Raw genomic sequence first — 24,747 nt, 5'->3', positions numbered from 1 at the left:
AACATCCATAAGGATCCCTATATATAATTATACACCGTCTCAATTATAAAACAGACTAACCAGCATTCGAAATAAACATATTTTACAAGTAATATCGAGTAATCTATAATTGTTACCTTTTTCCGATTGAACTAATCATTTATGACTAACAAATCTTCTACAAGACCGTCTATCTTAGCATCAACAACCGTCTTATAATAAATAAAGCTGAAAGTATAAATTGGGTTTGTAAAAATACATGACGAAAATGAATTTTACTTACATCGGAATGACGAGAACGACGAGAGGAGCGCTATGGAACAAAAATAGTTGAAAACGGATAAGGAACGAAGCACCGACGTCGATTAACAGATCAATTTCAAAGAAAAGTACGAAAAGGAAGGAAAAAGAAGGAAGAAGAAGGAAAGAGAGAGACGTGAGGGAGATAAAATGAGACAGCAGCCTGCTAGCCTGCTATTTATTATACGTACGTTTCTTCGTCGTTAAGTAATTTCGCTCGTTTTTAAAACCGTCTCGAGTTAATAAAATCGGTTTTAGTGAAAGTTTCAGTAATAAAACGGAATCAATAATAAATAAATTTAATGAGTGAAAATAAAATAAACTCAGCTAGTTAACGTAAATAATACAATATCAGCTTGAATCGGAATTATTAGCGATTTTTACAAAACTAACGGATATTAATAAAAATTGCTAATTTAGTGAAATAAGCTCAAAATAGCTAATTGGACGGTTTTGTTCCCAAAATCCATCTCGGGTTTACTTAAAACAACTTTCATAAGGACTCGTAAAGAAACGGAAATTATTAAATAAATAAACTCGAACTAATTTCAATAAACTCGAACTAACTTTAAATAAACTTATTAATGATTATTAAAATTAACGTATCGAATTATGATGAAATTAATTAATTAGCTAAGCATAAATATATAAATCGTTAAATGATGTAATTAATATCAAAATAGCAATTAAAAGAATTTTATCCAACTTAATAAAATACGGGGTGTTACAATCACCCCATCTTTTAAAAAGTTTCGTCCTCGAAACTTGAAAGTATAAATGAAAGGTTATAAAAATAAAACTGAAATTGGAATCGGTAACCAAAACATTTAAAAGGTCACTTATCGTAAGAATCAAAATTCTTTCAAAAGTTTCAAATAAAATTTTCCGACAGAACCAGATTCTCATCAAAGGAACGGAAGTGTTCTCGTTGCGCATTCAAGAACATCACATTCCAAATCCAAGATAAGGTCAAAGGCAAATCATTTGTATAAATCAAAAATCAAAATACTTTCGAAAACATTAATGAAGAGTTTTCAAAAGTATAAGTCTCATTCATGGAACGAAATTGCTCTTGTTGTGCACACAAGAACGCTAACCTTCCAAGTCAAAGACAAATTTAAAACCAAAAATCACTCGTCGACAAGAGTAGAACAAGTTATTAAACGTTTCTAATAACGAGTTCTAACATCCGATCAACGTTAAAATCAAAATAAGAGAAAGGTAATCTACTCAAATTTTTTTTTTGCAAAAAAAAAAAAAGCCAAAATAGAAATAAAGGTTTCACTTTTAAACCCAATTGGGGGTCAAATCCCTGAAAGTGTAACATTAAACTTTGACAAAGAAGTCATAAATAGATCAAAGTTAGTTAGAATTTGAACAAAATTTAAAAGCAACTCGGGTTTAACAATCAAAATTTAGGATAAAGGAGTCGATGCTCAAAGATCAAAATGGGAACTAAATTAAATTTTCATTTTCAAACCTTTAAAATAGGTAAAGTTTGCAGAAGTGACATAAACTTTTAAGAATGAATCGAAACTGGTAGCTTGAAAGTTTAGAAGTTGTACAAAAAGGAAAGTAACTTAGATAGCATAAAAACAAAGTATGTTAAGAGAGCTCAAACTTAACCAACCAAAAGAGCTATGGTGAACTTTCCTAAGGGTAAGAGTCGAAGTTAGGTCAACAAGGATGTCAAAGGTAGAATTATATAGGTTATCAGCATCGAATTTAAAGGAGGAGCATGATGAACTGAGGAAGAGAGATATGAACGACAACGCTTATGGTGAAAGAAGAAGGGAAATGAGACAACAAGGAAACGCCAGATACTCATATCCCAAACAACAATGTCATCACTCCACTAAGGAAACAAAGGGTAATAACCAGGTCAGGAAATGATAGGAAATTTAAAAAGGGATATATGAACATGTCAAGATGTGAGACTAAAAGAGTCGAATCATAAAGATAACTAGTTAACAACCAGTAAGAGATATTAGAATTAGGGAGGTATTCAAGACAAGGAAATAACGAGTAAACTTTTATACTTAAGAATCAAATCCAACCAAGGTATGAACGAAAGGGAGGAAAACGATTAAAGGTATGAAAGAGGATTTTTAAGGCTTAATCCATACGCTTCCTAAAACTTAAGGTTCTCTCTAACAAGGTCACGTCTATTAGGGTATTGTACCTTCATAACAAAACGACCAAATCCCAAAACAAGGGTCAAGGTAAAATAAACGCTCGCTTAAGGGGTGATAGATCGGTTAGATACTTCTTCCACCTATCTTATCACATATTAGGATTTCCCTAAAGCAAATCTACCACTCAAGTATAAAAGCATCTCTTTATCTCAAGCACTCGACACAACCTCAATGTTTTAAAAACCAAAGAATTAATTGATAAAGACTTCTCAACAAAGTTCTCAAGGAACAACTAACACCAAATCACATTCCCAATCTATACGGGATTGTTAACATCTAAAAATGGGTTTTCTTCCAAATTCAAATTCTAAACTTATCTCATGTTTACTCCTAAGGCGACGACGCTCAACCTACTAAGCTTTCAAATCCCAAACATAAACAACAAAGCCAAGTTCTATAACTTTAATCACATAAGCAACTCATTCCTAACACAAAGAATCCACCAATCGATTATACTTACTTTGTCAAGGAACTAGGTATAAGAATCACTAAGTATGTCTCATCACATTACCTAAGTCTTTCTAACATCACGACTTCTCAAAGCCAGGGTTAAGGGTCAGACACAAACAATCTCCTCAAAAGTCGAATTTTCCAACCAAGGTCAACATTCCTCACAAGAAAGAGTACTATCTAATGGCGTTAAGGGAGGATAAGCAAAGAAAAAAGGACAAGTTAGGAGTACAAGCGTAGCTTTTAAAGTAAAACAGAAGGGAGTTTAGAAGGAGGATAAGCACCAAGAGATTAAGAATAAGGCGAGATACAAAAAGAACGAGAAACATCTTCAAGAAAGTAGAAGCATTCTTCATAGGTTGAACAAATATTCAATCGTCAGCAATAGGCACTAAATCTTGATCTTCTTAAAATATAAGTGTCCTTTTAATGGAACGGAGATACTCTTGGCGATCACTCAAGAACATCAATATTCCAATTCAAAGACATAAAAATACATTTTTACACCAACAAATGATAAAACTAATTATCAGACGTCTCCAATAACAAGTTTTAACACTAATTGACGTTAAAACCAGTGAAAAACATTAAAATATTTTCAAAACCTTTAGTTCGAAATTTTTTTTTATAATAAGGGTAATAACTCCATTAGCTATAGATAAGCTCACGGTCATTGATCCAAGAACGCAACAATTATTAAATGACAATCAACAAACAGGTTAGTACCTAACAAAGAGCAAACACAAAGAGACTACAACATAAGGTCCTAAATCTACCCATCCTACCCGTCTCTCAAGTTTATTATTTTAAGGTCAAGTTATTTATAGTGGGGTGCACAAACGTGCGTCGGGAGCAAATATGCTCTGATACCAACTGTGACACCCTCATTTATCGCGGAAAAGTAAACACGTAATTCTAGAATAAAACAGCATGGATATGTTTGTAATAGGTTCATTTGGGTAAAAACCTGTAATTTTTAAAAACCTGAACCTGTTATAAAGATATCCAAATTGGAAGGTGTCAAAACATACAAGGTCTAAATAGAAGTTTCGCAACATCACCATTGCTAAAGTCGCGAATAGCATAGTTATACAACCAAATGTAAAGAGGGAGACATATGTCCCTAAAATGTATGTGACATAAAAAGTGTTTAAGGGTCACAATAAAATAAAACCAATCTAGGTTCCAAGGTTACTTTGCTCGCTAGCTCGTCCATGTACCCCATATATGCATCACCTACCTGTCATTCGCATTTTATACAAATACGAAAGCCACAGTCAGTGGGGAGTAACTCCGAGTTCTCCCAGCCACGAAATGTCATAATTAATGTAACATGTAAACATAAGAATATGAATATGAATAACACATAGCCTTAGCATATAGATGCTAGACAATCGTGCTTATCATGTGAACAACAATATAACAACACATAGTCCTAGCATGCGAATACTAGACCGACTCATACTACACTATCATGTGAATCACATAACACCCAGGAATCCAAACTCTATCAACCATAGCCGGCTTGCATCTCACCTTCTATGATTCATAGAATCACCATACAAGAAAGGACAATATATCAAAGACAGACATAAGTTCTTAGTACGGTCAATAGTCACTCAGAACTCGAGTCTATACCACGAGGTAGGGAAGGTAATCGAACCGGTATCTTGGCTCAGAGGTTCTATCAAAACATGGCCAAGACACAACACAACCCTAGCCTAAAATCTGCGCAGACCTAGACATGCGGATACACACCACCGCACCCAAGACTCATGATAAAACCACATGAGTACCCTAAGGAGTCCACCAAAGGGTTGGCTAGTACTTAAGCTGACCACTTACTCTCAAAATAAGTAACGAGGTCATGCCCCAACTTGGATATAAACCCACCAAGTCAGGAACACAGAGGCTATTAAGCAGTGAACATACACTCGTCAAAGACTATAAAGGCCTATCTATGATGAAGGCCGAAATACTCACCTAGGACCTAGTCCCGCCTAGTCCCGACTTGAATACTTTAGCCCACACCACACAAGACAAGTAGGATACCCAATTCAGGTGACAATCCAACAATATCTCCAATATCAATAATAATCCAAATTCCAGTTAACCGTTAATCTCATAATTCATGAGAACAAGCTAAAATGGCAACAAGACAAGAAGATTCAAGTATAAGGCAACCAATTCATCCAACAACCAACATGTGAAATGATAGTCACAAATATTAAGGCATCAACGTAAAACATCCAATCTCACCTCAAAGACAGACCCTCGACCCGAGTCCCGCGACGGGTCATCGGTCAAATCGAGGTCGATGGTTTAAACCTAGTTTGACCAAACTCGTTCGGTCAACTGCCCACTCGTAGTCTTGGCCTACTTTGGCCCAAATTACAAATTTTATCGCAATATTATTCTCATGCTATTTCCAATTTCTATCATGTGAAAAACGAAAGTAAAACATTATCAATCACCTAAACACTTAACAAACAACAAACACAACATCAACTACTAACGTGACATTAATTCGTCGAGTAACTCGGAATAGTTACCTTACGCTAGCAAAGAGACAAGTAATAACTTGAGAAAGCTTCTAAAACCCAAAATTACTCTTCATCTTCAACCACATATGAGCCACCTAAAATAATTATGTGAAAGGACGATATTAACGAATTATCTTTATATAAAATATGAGACGGAAATTAATTTAATTATATTTTAAATAAACCAAACTAGCGTCAAAACAATTTATAGACACGGCTCAAAAGTTATAATGACAACCTCAAACTCGGCCTAACCACCAACTACACATGGCCTCAAACTCGTGACTTAGCTAGGCCACGGCCAGGCCACAGCTAAGCCACTGGGAGTCCGACACGACCACCACCCGACTACCCATAGCCACCCTTCACCCTACTTCATAACCTGACCCAAAAATCAGTCCAAAACAGAACCCAAAAGATGCCTAAGTTCGATCCCAACTCCAGTCCTCAAATGCAAAGTAAAAACCCACGATGACAGCTCACGTCCCTGCCCAAAACAGAGTACCAATCGTCCCCTTAAGACTCCATTCTCGCGCCTAAAAACAGTCCTAGCTGAGCCAACTAAGTCAGCATTTAAAACGGTTTTAGAGCGGAAATCCACAAATATAAAGCAACTCAAAAACAGACCCTAAAGACTACAAAAATCGCCCCAACACAGAGTCCAAATTAGTCCAAAACAATCCCTACATGTCAGTATACACCGTCTCAACTATAAAACACACCAATTATCACCCAAAACAATCCATACATGTCAGCATACACCGTCTTAAATATACCACTTACTAGCTAGCATCCCAAATGATCCCTAGAGGTCAGTATACACCGTCTCAATCATCTCCACATATCAGTATACACCGTCTCAACTATACAACTGACTAATTAACATCCATAAGGATCCCTATATATAATTATACACCGTCTCAATTATAAAACAGACTAACCAGCATTCGAAATAAACATATTTTACAAGTAATATCGAGTAATCTATAATTGTTACCTTTTTCCGATTGAACTAATCATTTATGACTAACAAATCTTCTACAAGACCGTCTATCTTAGCATCTACAACCGTCTTATAATAAATAAAGCTGAAAGTATAAATTGGGTTTGTAAAAATACATGACGAAAATGAATTTTACTTACATCGGAATGACGAGAACGACGAGAGGAGCGCTATGGAACAAAAATAGTTGAAAACGGATAAGGAACGAAGCACCGACGTCGATTAACAGATCAATTTCAAAGAAAAGTACGAAAAGGAAGGAAAAAGAAGGAAGAAGAAGGAAAGAGAGAGACGTGAGGGAGATAAAATGAGACAGCAGCCTGCTAGCCTGCTATTTATTATACGTACGTTTCTTCGTCGTTAAGTAATTTCGCTCGTTTTTAAAACCGTCTCGAGTTAATAAAATCGGTTTTAGTGAAAGTTTCAGTAATAAAACGGAATCAATAATAAATAAATTTAATGAGTGAAAATAAAATAAACTCAGCTAGTTAACGTAAATAATACAATATCAGCTTGAATCGGAATTATTAGCGATTTTTACAAAACTAACGGATATTAATAAAAATAGCTAATTTAGTGAAATAAGCTCAAAATAGCTAATTGGACGGTTTTGTTCCCAAAATCCATCTCGGGTTCACTTAAAACAACTTTCATAAGGACTCGTAAAGAAACGGAAATTATTAAATAAATAAACTCGAACTAATTTCAATAAACTCGAACTAACTTTAAATAAACTTATTAATGATTATTAAAATTAACGTATCGAATTATGATGAAATTAATTAATTAGCTAAGCATAAATATATAAATCGTTAAATGATGTAATTAATATCAAAATAGCAATTAAAAGAATTTTATCCAACTTAATAAAATACGGGGTGTTACAGATGACATAAAAACGAGACTAGTGGAGCGACATACAACTCAGAGCTATTCATATAAGGGACTCATCAAACCAATTTAATACAATAGGGAACCCATGCTAAGGAATGAATTCCAAAGCTATAAAGCACAAAAATTCAAATGCAAACGAGTTATACAAATGACCTAAGACTACCAATGTGACACCCCCACATACCAAGGTGCCTTACCAGGACCACCCTAGCATGAGACACCGTCACCATCTCGGTTGCCCTAGGCTAGTATATCAAAGTTACCAATCCAAAACACAATTATTAAAGTATAACTGATTAATGTTTACATGTTCCAAAATCCAAAACCAAAATAAAGGTTACTAATGTTCAATAACTAAAAATGAATGATAAGTCTCATGACAGCGGAAGCTAGACTCGAGTAATGACTCCCCATCTCGTCCCCATAGCTAGTAAACATCATGACCTGTCACAATCTGCTCACCATCCCCGAATGGATCATCACAGATTTTATGAAACAACAACGGGGTCAGTAACTGTATAATCAAAATAAGACAAGTACGAAAAGATAAACAGCTGATCATCATCCACCTCCAACTCCCAATCACAACATGTAACTGACTACACACTAAAGTGTGTAGTCCTGCCAGTGGGGGACCGCAGCCGTACCCACCTAAGCCCGCGCTCATCAACGAGCGATAAACCCGTCCATTAATGTGCACATCCCCTCCTGTGGCGGGTTCTACATACGGCACAACTAGAGCGTGAAGCCACTCTCGCAAGTGAGTCCACTCAGCTGAGGACGCACCTCGCGAACATCACAATTAAACATCACAACTCCAACACCCAACTCCAAACCAACAACAACAGATAATCACAATATCAATCGTACAACAATCACAATACAATCTTAAATCAATTAACAGTAAACCGAGTGGGGAAACCCTACCTTAGCACAACTGCAATGAGACAAACACGCAAGCTAGAAAGGCTTCTCTACGGAATTCTACACCTAACAACAATCACATAATTCCAATTACCATATGCAAAAACCCCTTTCCCCCAAATCACAAATTAGGGCAAAACCCTAAAAGATAAATCAATAGAACTTTTGAAATCAAAAGCTTACCGACACAATCAACGCAACGAAAGATGAACTAGACTTACGAACGATCCGCACGCTTGAGAGAGAGATTTAGAGAGGATTAGAGTTACGTTGTATTGCTTAGGTTTTGTAAAAATGATTAGAAACTGTAAATCGCGTCTTAAATAACTCTAATCCTTTCTAAATCAAACCGCGGAATTATTACCCGTCAGACCGGATACTCGGTCGAGTATAGAGTATACTCGGACAAGTATCCTCTACTCGGTCGAGTATTCCCATACTCGGCCGAGTATTCCTGGGCAGTAAACTGTCCAGAAACACACGACACCCTTACTCGGCCGAGTAAGCCATATTCGGCCGAGTAACAGAGTTAGAAAACCGTGGTATTAAAGTCTTCCCTCCTTAAAAAGAACTTTGTCCCCGAAGTTCACACTATACACACAAAACAAGACAAACAAGAGCCAAATAACTCCCACTACATAAAACAAAACACCAACACAACTGACCAGATGACACAATATAGCTAAACCAACTCAAAACATAACTAAACCAACTTAAACTCACTTAAAAAGAAGCATGCGACCATCTCCTACTCTCCTAAAAAGACAACGGTTACGTCCCCGTAACCAAACATACCTGATCGAAAAGGTGACGAAAGCGTTCTCTCATAGCCTCCTCTGGTTCCCATGTGGCCTCTTCCACATTATGATTAGACCGAAGCACTTTAAGTAAGACGGTCTCACCATTCCTTGTCTTGTGTACTTTGCGATCTAAGATCTCTTTAGGAACCTCCGCATAAGATAAAGACTCATCAACCTCTATGTTCTCGACCTCAAGCACATGTGATGGATCACTTACATACTTCTGGAGCTGTGAAACATGAAACACGCTGTGGACTCGATCCAAAGCTGGTGGTAAAGCTAACCTGTAGGCCACCTCACCTACACGATCCAAGATCTCATACGGACTGATAAACTTCTGGCTTAACTTACCTTTCTTTCCAAACCTCATCACCCCTCGCATCGGCGACACTTTCAAAAGGACTTTGTCACCCACTGCGAACTCGATGTCCCTACGGTGCAAATCTGCATAACTCTTTTGGCGATTCTGAGCTGCTTTCATCTTTTGACGAATCAGTCGAACTTGCTCAATCACATCCTACACCATCTTTGGTCCTAAAACCACTGCCTCTGCGCTGTCATCCCAACTAACTGGACTTCGGTACTTCCTGCCATATAAAGCCTCGAACGGTGCCATTCCTATAGTAGTATGATAGCTATTGTTGTAAGAAAACTCAATCAAATACAGCCTATCTTCCCAACTTTCACCGAACTCCATGGCACAAGCCCTCAACATGTCCTCTGAAGTCTTGATATTCCTCTCAGTCTGACCATTTGTGGCAGGATGAAAAGCTGTACTCATCTTTAAGGTCGTACCCATCAAATCCTGCAACTCCTGCCAAAACCGTGATATAAACCTCGCATCTCGATCCGACACTATATCCTTAGGCACATTATGTAACCGAACCACATGCTTTCTGTAACCCAAAGCTAGCTGTATTTTAGTCCAAGTGTCCTTCATCGGAATGAAGTGAGCTGACTTTGTTAACCGATCGACGATCCACCCAAATCATATTGTTACCTTGCCGCGTCCTTGGTAACCCCACGTTAAAGTCCATAGAGATCGACTCCTACTTCCACTCAGGTACCTCAAGTGACTGAATCTTACCTTGTGTACTTCGCTGCTCACCCTTTACCCTTTGGCATGTCAGACTCTTAGCCACATACTCGGCTACATCCCTCTTCATGTTAGGCCACCAAAAAGTTTTCTTGAGGTCCTTATAAAGCTTGTCACCACTTGGGTGAACTGAGTAAGGAGTGAAATGAGCCTCTGTCATGATTACTCTTCTCAAATCTGGATCATCAGGAACATACCATCTCCCATCAAAGCGAACACTCCCATCTGTGTGGATAGAAAACCTGGAAACCGTGCCACTCTCTACTCTTGACTTCCATTCTTGTTTTCTCTTGATATCCTCATACAAATCTGGCTCAGTCGTCAAACCCCCGACGGTATCCCCTTTCCAAATCATATGGATCCCTATCTTGGACATCTCATCTCTCAGCTTCAGCAAAGACATAGTTGTACACAACGAATGAACACTCTTCCTACTCAAAGCATCTGCAACAACATTAGCCTTACCCTCGTGATAGATGATGTTGAACCATATAGAATATATGTTTATGTTTTGATGATGTCAAGAGTACTTTATATTATAATATACTCATTGCACGTAATTGTTCATTTAGTCTCTTCAGATTAGACATATTATTTGCAAAGCTTAAAAGATTGTGATGAAAGTATACAAGAACTTATTGTGATCAAGCCCTCATTCAAGGATCAAGATATTGCAAGATAGTGAAAGAATTATTCAAGCGTCATGAGAAGATGACCATCTAAAAATTTATCAAGCTTGAATGATGAAATAGCCTATACCCGAAGATCTCCTAAGAAGATTAGAATAGTGTAGGTAATTATCTCGTAATGGTAACATAAGAATGGATTTCTTATGTTAGTAAAATTATAGCTTTGCAGCTATAACATTACTTATGTAAGAGCTCAATGTTACAACTCTTCTACTATAACATTGAGATGCCAAGCTTATATAACGCACGACTTCAGAAGTTTTCAAATTGTTTTTGAAAAATGTTTTTGTCTCTTTTAAATGTTTTAGCAAAAAGTATTTATTTAACAAGGAAGCCCATATTCATATAGAGTGTGGTTTTATTTTGATCTTATAATTAGTAATTATGTTGGATCAACTTATGAGTTGAGTCATATTACTAATTATGGTTTCTAATATTGTATACTCTTAAACCCTAAATCTAACCTAATATCAAGCTAGGATTTTCACTGAAAACGAGGCATGTGAGTCATGTTGGTTTCGCGTAAGCTGAAGGATAAAAGTTGTTCATTGTTAAGATTTTATTCTCTAGAATTATCTTAATATATCTTTTATATTTAGCTTGATATGGTTATCTATGATAAGAATATTTTTGTTATGGAAATCTTATCATATCTTAAGATTTAAGGAAAGGATAATAGGATAATAGTTTATAAATTATCTTTTGAAATATTCTCTATTATCTCTTAGGGTTTTAAGGAAAGAAATAACAATGATATGATTTGTTTACATATCTGTTATTTCGGCCACTAGGGTTTCGTGGAAACCGTGTGCTCTGCTTCCTCTTGTTCTATAAATACTCTACACTTTGCAACATTCAAAAGTAAGACCTTTGAGCATAATTTTGATTTTTTTTTTAAAAACAAAAACCGTGTTTTACAAGCAAAAACAGTTTTGTTATTTTGAAAAGGTCGTGTGTCATATAAACTTGTGCATTCGTTCTTTCGTTATCGTTATAAGATAATAGTGCTTAATTGATTTCTTACTCGTTCATTAACGTGAACTTTTAGTAGAATCATTAGTGCTTTCTTATTAGCGTAAGTTAGTCACTTGAGTATTTAGCGATACTCACTTGAGTTACAACTAGGGTTAGTTGTACAAGTTGGGTTAGTAAATTTGTAATCCGTAGAAAGTACTAAATTTATTAATCGAGAATAGTGGACGTAGGTTTCGACTTGTGAAACTAAACCACTTCAAAAATCCGTGTGTCTCTCTTTCTCTTTCGTTTATTTGCATTATTTTAATTCGTTAAACAATTGATTAGTTAAATTTTAATCAATAAATTTTAAATAATTGATTATACACATACAATCGAAAAAGTAGGTAAACGTTTTTAATCCTCAATTCCCCTCCCTCTCTTGAGTATTTCGGATCGATAGACTCTTCAATTGGTATCAGAGTCTCGTGCTCTTGATTGCCTAACCGCAAAGAGGCTGATCTATCTATCTTTATTTATCTTATCGTTTTATATTCCGCTGCCTATCACGTGATAAATGGATTCTAAATACCTCAAGTGTCCCGTCTTTGATGGGAAGAATTATGGGTTATGGAAGAACATGATGACTCACTACGTGAAAGGTCATGATTGGGAGTACTGGAGGATTATCCAAAATGGACTGCATAAAATTTTGGTTGCATCCACTGAAGGCACTACCTACGAGAAAAAGGAAGAGGATTATATCGAGGCTGACTACAAGAAGGCCGAAAAGAATTCTAAAGCTATAAGTCTATTGAAGAATGACATGACTACTACGGATTTGATCGGTTCTCTTCGTGCTCAACGGCCAAAGAAATATGGGACGGCCTTGAACTAACTTATGAAGGTACTTCCATTGTTAGGAAACACCGTATAGATCTGTTAATGCAGAAATATGAGCTATTCAGTATGGAGCCAAATGAGTCCTTGGATAGCATGTCCGCACGTTTTTCAAGCATCATAAACGAATTGAAAAATCTAGGAAGAAAGTTCAACACTGAGGACATTGCAAGGAAGGTTCTTAGGAGCCTAACTAAAAAGTGGCGTGCCAAGGTCACAACAATGGAGGAATCGCGAGATCTTGAGAACCTATCCTACCAAGAACTCATTGGTGCTCTCATGGCCCATGAACTCACTCTAAATGTGGATGAAGCAGAACCGAGTAGAGGTAACAAAATGGCTTTGGCAAGTGAGAATGTCAGCTCCGACATAAGAGATGAGACCGTTTTGTTTGCACGTCATTTTAAAAATAGAATCTTTCGAAACAAGCAAGCAAAATCCTTTTCTAACAACAACAAGTCTTTTAACAAGAAAGCAACAGAATCAAAATCATCATTTGCTAACAGAGGTTTCTTTAAGTGTGGAGAATATGATCATATGATCAAAGATTGTCCCACATGGGAGAAAATTAAAGAGAAGGCAAAACTCGAGAAGACAAAGAAGGAGTTCAAACAAGTAATGATGGCTTCATGTTGGGGAGATCTTGACTCAGAAGATGATGAAATATCTAAAGATGACGAAGTAGCCAATCTTTATCTCAGCAGCGTCAGTCTTGACCTAATCTTTGGCAGCGACGATGATAGCACGAATTCTCACTCAAATTAATGCTTTCTTGGAGAATCAGATGAAGATGACGATGATGAGATCAATTATCTTGAACTCAAAAAACGTGTTAAGAAACTATCTAAAAAAGCCTTAATTGAATTTTTTGAGCAATCCCTCGACAAATGTCATGAACAGGATATGGAACTAAAGGATCCAAAAGAATATATCCTTGATATTCATGAGGAGAATCATATTCTAAAGGCTAAAGCTAAGAAGTTGAAATCTAAAGTTACAGTTGATAAAGCTACAACATTAGATACTGCTAATGCTGAAAACAAGGAATTAGAGTCTAAAGTTATAGCTAATGAAGCTATAACTTCAGATTTAAAGCTTAATATCAAGCACCTTCAAGCCAAAGTTATAGCTAATGAAGCTATAACTTTAGAACTTAGAAAGGCCAAAGAACTCTTAGTGTCTAAAGCCACGGCTAATGATGCAGTAATTTTAGACCAAAAGAAAGAAATAGATTCTCTCACAAAGCAATTAAAAGAATCTAAAACTAATATGATCAATGTTAAGAGACAACATTCGGACGACGTATTTATTCTTAACAAAAGGTTCCAAGACTTTCGTGACAATTAAAAAAAGGATAACGATGTGGATCACACTAAATGTCTTGAGGAGATTAAAACCCTAAAGGACTTACTTTTACATGCTAGGAAAGTCCATGATAAATGGGAAGGTAGCACAAAAGTCCTAAACATCCTAACCGAACAATCTGACGATAATATGAAGACGGGTTTAGGACATGAGTGCTACAACCGTAGAGATCACTCTAAATGCAAATCAACACCTTCTGATTATGATTTCAGAAAAAAGAAAATATGGTGATCTTCCTGAATATCTGATTTGTAATTATTGTGGTCATACGGGTCACATCCAAGACAATTGTGTCAAAAGTGTACATGATATACGAAAAAATACCGAATTTGTTAAAACGGTTGACACAACAGTCGAGGACAAAGTATCCCCTATAGATGAACCTAACGAAGAGAGGAATAATAACGTTCGTTGGTTCTACGATATGGCTTTTGATTACACAAAAAAGCCTAGCACTTCACAAACTCGTTATGTGAGACCTATAGAAACCCCTAGACCTAGAACTCCTCCTGAACAAAACTACCCTATGTTTAGAAATACGATTATTAGATAAGTTTGGGTACGAAATGATTTAGTATATAGAGTAACTAACCGTAAAGGACCTAACCTAGCTTGGGTACCTAAAAACTGTATATAATCCTTTTGCAGGTAATGGTGAAAGAAAACAATCAATGGTATCTTGACAGTAGATACTCAAGACACATGACTGGAGACAAAAATTTGTTTCTTTCACTCAAACCCTTCAATGGAGGAAAAGTGACGTTTGGGGACAACAAGAAGGGTAAAGTGATTGGCGTAGGCAAAGTTGGAATTTCTAAATCACACACAATCAGTGATGTTTATCTAGTGGATGGTCTCCAGCATAATCTACTTAGCATGTCTCAACTATGCGACAAAGGTAACAAGGTTGTTTTTCATACAGATGTTTGTCGCATTATAATTGAAGGTACAAGTAATATTATTCTTGAAGGCCATAGGAAAAGGAAAGTGTATATGGTATATTTAAATGGTGTGCCTGTTGGATTTATGTTCAGAGTCCAATTAAGGTAACCCGGTTTATATTCTAATTAACTGTAACATTTTGCTAGAAGCCGCTTACGGACTGAGTCTTAGATGAGTTTAAAGACTCGTGTAGAATTAAAAGGGCCCATTGGGTCACACACAAGATGAATACGGTGTTTCCTTTTACAGTCAGACTGAAATATGGAAATAGGGCTCTAATTATATTAGGCCCAGCTGCGATTAAAGTTAGGGTTTAATTAGGAAACTGAGTCTTTGCTTTCCTATATATAGAGATATATGGGAGTCAGTTTCATCTATTCAATTCCTCTGTGAGAAATAACTAACCCTACCTTGTGTACTAGCATACAAATCGTATCTCCTATTCATACGTGTGGATACTAGTGGAGGCACTACAATTGGAGTGCTCGTGATTATTTGTAGCAGTTGGGTTATTCTGATCCGGTTCTTATTTTTTTCTTATTTGCTAGATATTATTTGCTCACGGATTAATTCCGCTGCGAGGTAATTCGATTGCCCTTTTAGTTATGTTTAATTCTGATTTCTAACATGCATATGGTCCTGGAGATTTGTCTATTAAAATCGTTTTAAGGACCGACAAATCGGTTCAGTGGTATCAGAGCCAAATATGTATTGTTAAAATCGAATTAAATTACGAAGCTTGTTCGTAGATTTGTTTTTCAGTTACATGAATTATATGGCATTGTGCTTTGTGATGCATGTTCATTACGAGTTGACTTTGTGAGTGGGTTGGACATCTGTTTTGTTTAAGTTCACTTAGCCACAATTGCTTTTAATTGTCACAGTTAATTTGACGTATGTTACCTATTGATTGTAAGTATGCGTCATGATTTCGACTATGATAAATTCATTCGTCTGGTTTTCTAATCTGATTAGTGTTTTATTTATTATATATGATGATATTATGCGAGTGTTAATGTTAGTTAACATCTAAAACCAAATTTAATTTGTGTTAATCCTAATTTGATTAGTCTAATTTAAATCTCAATATATATTTGATATATGTTGTTGCCCTTAAATTCATATTTATTTGAGATTAATTTATAAGATTAAATTAGAGCACAATTTATTGAAATTATTTCGTAAATATTGTTTATCAGTTTCGAGTCGTCGGATTTTGATGAAAAAGTAGTGTTTTACGCATGTAAACGACATTCTAAACAGGACTGCAATGCAGGGTATGCGTTTTAAGGCCAAATTCGAAAGGTTCGAATGCGTTTTGGGCAGTTTAAGATTTAACAATAAGAAATTTTGATTTTTTATCTTGAGATTATGTTTATGATATGTTTTGTTTTAATTTGAGACATGCTAATATTGATTCCTTTATGTATGTGATGCATATAATATATATTTATTCAATAGTATACATTCATAATTGACATATATGTTTAATCCCTCAATCTGAATATTAAGTTTTTGACTTTCCAACCTAATGACTGTAATAAACTTATATCATCAAGTGATGGGTCTGCCAAAGTAGAGCATTCTGGTTATGTAAGTTGAACAGGTGGATAACAGTTATCCACACATGTAGGTTGGGTGTCTTAACAAAGTTTTTCAAAACAGTTTTGAACTTTGAGGCATGTAGTTAAAATTCATATGATGTTATTTAACAAACCGAGAGTTGTATATGAGATGCAATTAACATAGGGATGTTTACCTTAATCCTTATAATTTGGGCGATGAGCCAAAGCTCACTTAAATTATGGGGATTTGGGGTCTTGGAATATTGTATGTGTATGAGGGTTTACATGTACAATTTTATTATCTTAAAATTGTTTAGGATTCAATTGTTGCATATTTTAACATGTTACTTACACTGCATATTCATATTGTTATAGATAATGTCTCATACCACCAATTCATTTTCTCTCCGTTCCCTCCTTGAGAAGGAAAGGTTGAATGGTTCAAACTTTTTGGAATGGTATCGCAATTTGAGAATTGTTCTCAAGCAGGAGAAAAAGGTATATGTTCTTGAGAAGGAATTACCTAAGAAACCAGATAGTAATGCCCATACCACCGCTAAGAACGCGTGGAAAGAGCATTATGATGCTAATACTGATGTTTGCTATCTAATTCTTGCCACCATGAACTCTGAGCTTCAGAAGCAATATGAGAACGTGGAGTCGGCATATGAGATTGTTGAAAACCTGAAAGCTATGTTTCAGGAACAAGCTAGAACTGAAAGGTATAATACTGTTAAGGCTATCTTTGACTGTAATATGGGAAAAGATGAGCCTGTTAGTCCACATGTCATAAAAATGATAGGTTATTTTGATAACCTTGAAAGACTTGATGCTGGAATAAGCCAACAGTTGGCTACTGATATTGTGTTTCAGTCCTTGAATCCAAGTTATAATGATTTTGTTTTAAATTATAATATGCATAACTTGGACAAATCTCTGAAAGAATTGCATGGGATGCTTAAGACAGCTGAGCCTAGCATTAAGAAAGCTCCTACCTCTAATGTTCTAATGATACAGAAGGGAAAGGGCTTTAAAAAGCAAGGTTCAGGCAAATATTGCCAAACTCAAATCTAAGCCCAAGTCAGTAAAGGGTAAGACTTCTGAAGATGTCTGTCATTATTGTAATGAAAAGGGACATTGGAAGAGGAACTGCAAAAGGTACTTGGAAGATGTGAAGAATGGAAGTGTTGCTTCCACTTCAGGTATTCATGTTATAGAAGTAAATGTTACTACTCGTTGTTCTACTTCTTGGGTATTAGATACCGGTTGTGGTTCTCACATTTGTTGTAATGTGCAAGAACTAAAAAGGAGTAGATCATTGGCAAAAGGTGAAGTGGACCTACGTGTAGGCAATGGAGCAAGAGTTGCTGCTTTAACTGTAGGATCATTTCATTTATCGTTGCCTTCTGACTTAGTTTTAGAACTAGATAATTGTTATCATATACCTGCCATTAGCAGGAATATTATTTCTGTTTCGTGTTTGGACATGAATGGTTTTGATATTCGAATAAAAGACAAATGTTATTCTATTATGCGTAATGATATTTTATATTGTCAAGCTCATATTGTTGATGGACTATATGTTCTAAATTTAACTAAGCAGGCTATAACATTAATGCCAAAAGAATCAAAACTAATGATTCTAATCCTACTTATCTATGGCACTGTCGTTTGGGTCATATAAATGAAAAATGCATACAAAAGCTTCATAAAGATGGACTTTTGGATTCATTTGATTTTGAATCATTTGAGAGATATGAATTTTGTTTGTTTGGCAAAATGACTAAAACGCCTTTTACTGGTTACAGTGAGAGGGCAGCTGATTTATTAGGCCTTATACATTCTAGTGTTTGTGGTCCAATGAGTCATACTGCTAGAGGTGGATTTCAGTATTTCATAACATTTACTGATGATTTCAGTAGATATGGTTATGTTTACTTGATGAAACACAAGTCTGAATCTTTTGAAAAATTCAAAGAATTTCAGAATGAGGTGCAGAATCAGCTTGGCAAGACAATTAAAGCTTTACGATCTGAGCATGGAGGAGAATACTTGAGCCAAGAGTTTGGTGATCATCTTAGAGGTTGTGGAATCGTTTCACAACTAACTCCACCAGGAACACCACAATGGAATGGTGTGTCTGAGAGGAGAAATCGGACTTTGCTTGATATGGTTCGGTCTATGATGAGTCATGCTAGTCTTCCAATTTCATTTTGGGGTTATGCACTTGAAACTTCTGCGTTCACACTTAACAGGTGTCCATCCAAGTTGGTAGAAAAGACACCATATGAGATATGGACATGAAGCGTTCCTAAGATGTCTTTCCTAAATATTTGGGGTTGTGAAGCTTTTGTAAGGAAGTTAATTCCTGAAAAACTTGGCACCAAATCCGACAAATGCTTCTTTGTAGGGTATCCTAAGGAGACTAAAGGGTACTATTTCTACAACCCATCTGAGGGCAAAGTGTTTGTAGCTCGGTATGGTGTCTTTTTGGAAAAAGAATTTCTTTCCAAATGAACCAGTGGGAGTAGAGTTGATCTCGAAGAAATTCGAGAGACACAGGAAATTCCTCCACCTAATGAGGAGGAACCACATTTAGATTTACAAAGAGTTGTAGTTTCTACTCCTGTGGAACCCACCCTACGTAGATCTGACAGATCTAATTTTGGTAAGGATCCCGTACGATATGGATTCTTAGTGACTGAGCATCGTGATCTACTTTTGGTAGAGAATGATGAGCCAATATCATATAAAGAAGCAATGATGGGCTCTGACTCCGAAAAATGGCTTGAGGCCATGAAATCCAAAATGGAATCCATGTACCATAACCAAGTATGAACTTTGGTTGATCCACTTGATGGTGATAAAACCATAGAGTGTAAATGGGTCTTCAAGAAGAAGATTGACATGGATGGAAATGTGGATATATATAAGGCGCGAATGGTAGCTAAAGGTTTCAAGCAAATTCATGGGATTGACTATGATGAAACCTATTGTCCAGCAGCGATGCTTATGTCCATTCGGATTCTTCTAGCAGTTGCTGCATTTCATGATTATGAAATTTGGCAAATGGATGTGAAAACAGCTTTCCTTAATGGAAATATGCAAGAGGATGTGTACATGACACATCCTGAAGGTTTCACAACACATGCTGGGAAGATTTGCAAGCTTTAACGATCCATTTATGGATTGAAGCAAGCATGGAGTTGGAATCTTCGTTTTAATCAGGCAATCAAAGAGTTTGGTTTCCTTAGAAACGAAGAAGAACCATGCGTGTACAAGAAGAATAGTGGGAGTGCAGTTGCATTTCTTGTTCTTTATGTCGATGACATTCTCCTAATGGGAAATGACATTTCAATGCTACAGTCCGTTAAAGACTGGCTTGGAAATTGTTTTCTATGAAAGATATGGGTGATGCAGCTTACATCTTGGGTATTAGGATCTATAGAGATAGACCTAACAGACTTATTGGTTTGAGTCAAAGCACTTATGTAGATAAGGTGATTCGACGTTTCAATATGATTGATTCCAAGAAACGTTTCTTGCCTATGTCTCATGACATTACTCTTAGTAAGGCTCAGTGTCCTTCGACACCTAATGAGCAAGAGCGCATGAGAAATATTCCCTATGCTTCAGCCATAGGTTCTATCATGTATGCCATGTTATACACTCGTCCTGATGTAGCTTGTGCATTGAGTATGACGAGTAGATACCAAAAAAATCCCGGTGAAGGTCACTGGACAGCTGCTAAGAATATCCTAAAGTATCTTAAGAGAACTAAGGATATGTTCTTGGTATTTGGTGAGGATGAAGAGCTCGTTGTAAGTGGTTACACCGATGTTAGTTTTCAGACTGATAGAGATGATTCTCGATCTCAATCTGGATATGTATTCTTGCTAAATGGTGGAGCTGTTAGCTGGAAGAAGTCCAAACAGGATACTGTGGCTGATTCTACGATAGAGGCTGAGTATATTGCTGCTTCAGAAGCAACAAAGGAAGCTGTTTGGATTCGGAAATTTGTTTGTGAACTTGGAGTGATTCCTAGCATTTCTAGCCCCATAAATGTTTATTGTGATAATAATGGTGCTATTGCACAAGCTAAGGAACCGAGGTCACATCAAAAATCTAAACACATAGAGAGAATTGTAGATACCCAGTATCTGCTGAGACTCCTACAAACACCCGATAATTATCGGACTATAACGTGTTTTGGAATCGCGGCGTTTGATCGACAATTTGTGTACAACTTTACGTCGGAAAACATAAAACGATTTCGAAATAAAACTTTTCAAAACTTTTCAAAAGTACCTGGAGTGTTTAATGCACGACGACGGGGTCGCAATGACACTAACTAGAGTCAAAACCGACACCGGACCAAAAACCGACTCAAAAATTCAAATCCCGACTCCAACAACGAGTCAAACCGAGTCAACCACCAAAAACAAAACATTCAAAGCCTTCTATACTAAGATTTCCCGGATTCATAAATGGTCAAGTACCAAACATGTGACTACAAATCCTAGGATAGACAAATCATGATTGCACTTGTGTGCAAGCGACAAGACAACTCGAAGACCCGCGACGTGGCTCGCGCCTCTTTGAGCAGCCCAGGTGGCCACGTCGCTCAAAACTCACACAACCACTCATTTTCCTATAAATACCCCTCAAATGCCCCTATTTAAGAACTTACGCGAGTGTCCGCCCCCTCTTTTCTCCCTTAAAATTTTCGACTCGACTTCTTAAGTCACAATCCGACGCGTATTTACGACCTACCGATCATAAATACAAGCCTTACAATTGTTTGGTACCGTCATCGTGCATTAAATCACTTGACCGACCACTTCGACCACTACACCGTCACTAATCTTAATAAAACACTCTTTTTACTTACCAAAACGGTTTTAAACCGAGTCTTTTCTGACCAAACGAGTTGTTACACTTACGTCGGTTTCTCGCCATAACCAAACATGTAAGTATGAGGGTGTAAAAATCCTTCTTTTATCATGTCTTCATTTGTTTTATGACTATAACATGCTAAAACATGCATAACACGATCCAAAACATGGGATAAACGAGCCAAAACTGACTTTTAGCCTGAGACAGAAGCCCCGTATTGTGCACATAGGCTCGCGCCTCAATGGGGTGCCCAGGTCAGAACTCAACCATGTTTGTTCTCGTCTTTCCCTTTAAATCCATTTTCATATTTGTAATCGGTTTTCACCATTTCAAATATTTTCAAACCTTTTTATTTTATTTCATTTGTTTTTAACCACAAAACATTTTTCACTCTTGGTTCCTCATACCATGACGGTTAAATCCGTGTTTCGGTGATATTATTTGATTAATAACATTTAAAAGGTATTTAAAGCCTTTTATTTCATTTCTTTACATTTTGGGAGGTATTTTAAACCCTTTCATCACTTCTTTATATTTTTAAAACAAGCATATTAGTCACAAACACAAAGTCATCCTCGGTTCTACATACCATGCCGGATTTTAACCCGGGTACGATGACGAGTATCGACTAATTATATTCAAATGAACTTAAAAATATTAGTTCATAATTATTTTCAAAACCATTCATGTCAAGCTTGTCAAGTCGAACCCGACACCGAATGTCTTCAAAATAATGATGATTATTCGAGTCCCGCTCTTCAAATCAACAAATACGGTCTAGACGACCCTTTCAAACCAAATCGGGTCAAATACCCATTTTTCAATAAGTTTTATAAACGTTTTTCAAATGGTCACAGCACGACAAATAACCGTTGACTGAGCCGCGCCTAAACAGGCCTTTTTTTTCTTATTTTAAAAACCAGGGGAGGCCCCCTTACATCGCCGGCATGCTCGCGCCTCATATGGCCGCCTAGCACAGGGCCTGTTCTCTTTCCAGCATTAGTCTAGGACGATCCAGACTCCGGTTAGTCCGGATATAGGGCGGATCAGATGACTATTTGCTCATTCAAAAATCATATTTGTAAAATGCTTTACTAAGACAAATGGATCACGTTATGCACCATAAACCTAATACGGTAAATGGATGTTTAACTTCCGTCTTGCATGCAAATCAATCATGAATCCAACCCGACATCTTATACTTGATAATTGGATTAAATTAACCGACTTAAAAAGCTCTCACATGTTAGGTTTAAATTATTGGATGCGCATTCATGCATTTAAACCGTTTTATCAACTTTTGCATTCAACCAACCAAGATCGATCAGTAGAGGCTGCTACCGCGAGCGGGATTGGGTGTCTGATTAAAGGGCTTCCCAATACGTACCTTCACCTCTTACTCAAAAACTTTGGATAGTGGATGACCTTATCCAGGGTGTAGAGTCATTGTAGAGGTAGGATGCTAAAGAGGGACGATTCCTTATCTTTAGTACCTATGTCAAACACTGCTTTGTGCTTCGTTTGGCCGAGGTATAAAGTGGATTCGAACGGGTTCCAAGCATCCCACAAATGCTTGGTGGCGACTCCGAACATCTCTAATCGTTTCGAGACCCTTACCGAGACGAAACCGACCGATCTAAAACGATTTGGTCGAAAGAATTTTTATGCCGCCGAGCGTGGCTTTCAAATGACTGCTGCATGTCCACAGATCGAAATGGGCTTGCAGGTGGGCCATGTTCACAGATTGGCGACTCCGCTGGGGAAAACTAGGACACTTACGTCTTTGTGATCCCTAGATGGTGAGACTTGAACGAGGTCTTGGTTGAAATTCATTAACTGATATTACTGTCACGGTCGGGTTCCTTATCCGGGCCCACAACCTAACCCTTTTCGACCAATTGGCTCGTCTCATCGGCGTGAGTTTTCTCATCCCCGCGTTTCGAATCCCGATTGAGTCAAGCATACCATTGACGTCACACATTTCTGTTTCGTCAAAGAGCTTTCATCACTTTCGAGCACGAGGCTAGGGAACCCTCCTTACACATTTTGTTTGGATTGGTATCCCTCTCGCAAATCGGGGTTTGATTGCTTGGTGTGTAACCCACCCTTTTAAGCCAAAACCCGTGTCAGCATAATGCATAATATAATGAACTGTGAGTGCTTATGTGCTACTTGATCATAAGTCCTTCCGTGTCATTTTAAAACTTTCAAAAACACCTTTTTGCGCCGTTATAATGGCCGTTTCAAACCTCGGTCTTTTGCCAACCGTTGCACGCCTTTCTAGGCCGTCGTAATGACGATTTTCAAACCCGATTTTTATAACCATTTCAACACGCCTTTCTAGGCCGTCGTAATGACGATTTTTAAACCCGGTTTTATAACCATTTCAGCACGCCTTTCTAGGCCGTCGTAATGACGATTTTCAAACTTGGTTTTTATAACCATTTCAACACGCCTTTCTAGGTCGTCGTAATGACGATTTTCAAACCCGGTTTTTTACAACCATTTCAAATCACCTTTTTACGCCGTTATAATCATCGCGTCTAGACACGGGTTTTAACCCGTTTCGCGCCGACAATGGCCCTTTCAAAACTCGAGAAAAGCACACACCCTTTTCTCGAGACACTTCGAGATCCCGAGGACCATGCACCGTCCCCGAGACCTCTTCAAACATTTCAAACTGGATTGTCAAAACATACAATTTTGAATTTCAAAAACCGTCTTGGGAGACAATACCTTTTTTTCTGAGCCGATTCAAACTCAAAACCGTCTTTTGCAAATAAACTTAAGACAACCCATTCAACTGACCGACTTGCGGGGATCTCTATCCTCGGAAGCCATCCACAAAGCGACGAATGAATCTTTTTGAAAATTTCTATTTTCGAAAACTTCAGCCCACCATTCCAATTCCGCCTCGTGTCTATCGAGTCGAAGCAAACGTACTTATGGGTATTTACTTATGAGTCGTGTCACCACGAGACTCGTCCAATGGCGTCACGCTGCTACGTTGGACATGTGTCAAAAGTTCGGTCAACACCGTCACGTCATAAATCGAGTCAGCACCGAGGCACCACACATGGTCATCCATCGTCTTATTGAGTCTAACCTTTGTCTCGTCCTTTGTGTCATCTGCGTTCAGTCTTTTAACCGTGTCGGATTAAGTTGTAATGTGAGCCATTTTTCTGCCTCAGAACCATGGCCCCGTCTTCAACTTCGTCTGTCAACAACAACAACAATGATAACAACAGAGAT

The 24,747-nt window shown here is 37.2% G+C and overlaps 2 protein-coding genes across 2 annotated transcripts; both read left to right on the top strand.

The window, feature by feature from the left end:
• The first annotated feature begins 16,977 nt into the window (after nucleotides 1-16,977).
• On the top strand, nucleotides 16,978-17,673 carry LOC141648771 (uncharacterized). The gene has a single exon (XM_074457489.1). It carries the CDS (start codon nucleotides 16,978-16,980, stop codon nucleotides 17,671-17,673), a length of 696 nt encoding a protein of 231 aa, XP_074313590.1.
• Nucleotides 17,674-20,006: 2,333 nt separating this feature from the next.
• Nucleotides 20,007-22,371, top strand: LOC141648766 (secreted RxLR effector protein 161-like). Its single transcript, XM_074457483.1, has 2 exons — nucleotides 20,007-20,710; nucleotides 22,353-22,371. Exons 1-2 carry the CDS (start codon nucleotides 20,007-20,009, stop codon nucleotides 22,369-22,371), a joined length of 723 nt encoding a protein of 240 aa, XP_074313584.1.
• Nucleotides 22,372-24,747: the final 2,376 nt, after the last annotated feature.

The sequence above is a fragment of the Silene latifolia genome, chromosome 1 (genome assembly GCF_048544455.1).
Source record: "Silene latifolia isolate original U9 population chromosome 1, ASM4854445v1, whole genome shotgun sequence".
Lineage (NCBI taxonomy): Eukaryota > Viridiplantae > Streptophyta > Magnoliopsida > Caryophyllales > Caryophyllaceae > Silene > Silene latifolia.
The sequence above is the reverse complement of the archived record's forward strand: the minus strand, read 5'-3'. Positions and strand labels throughout refer to the sequence as shown.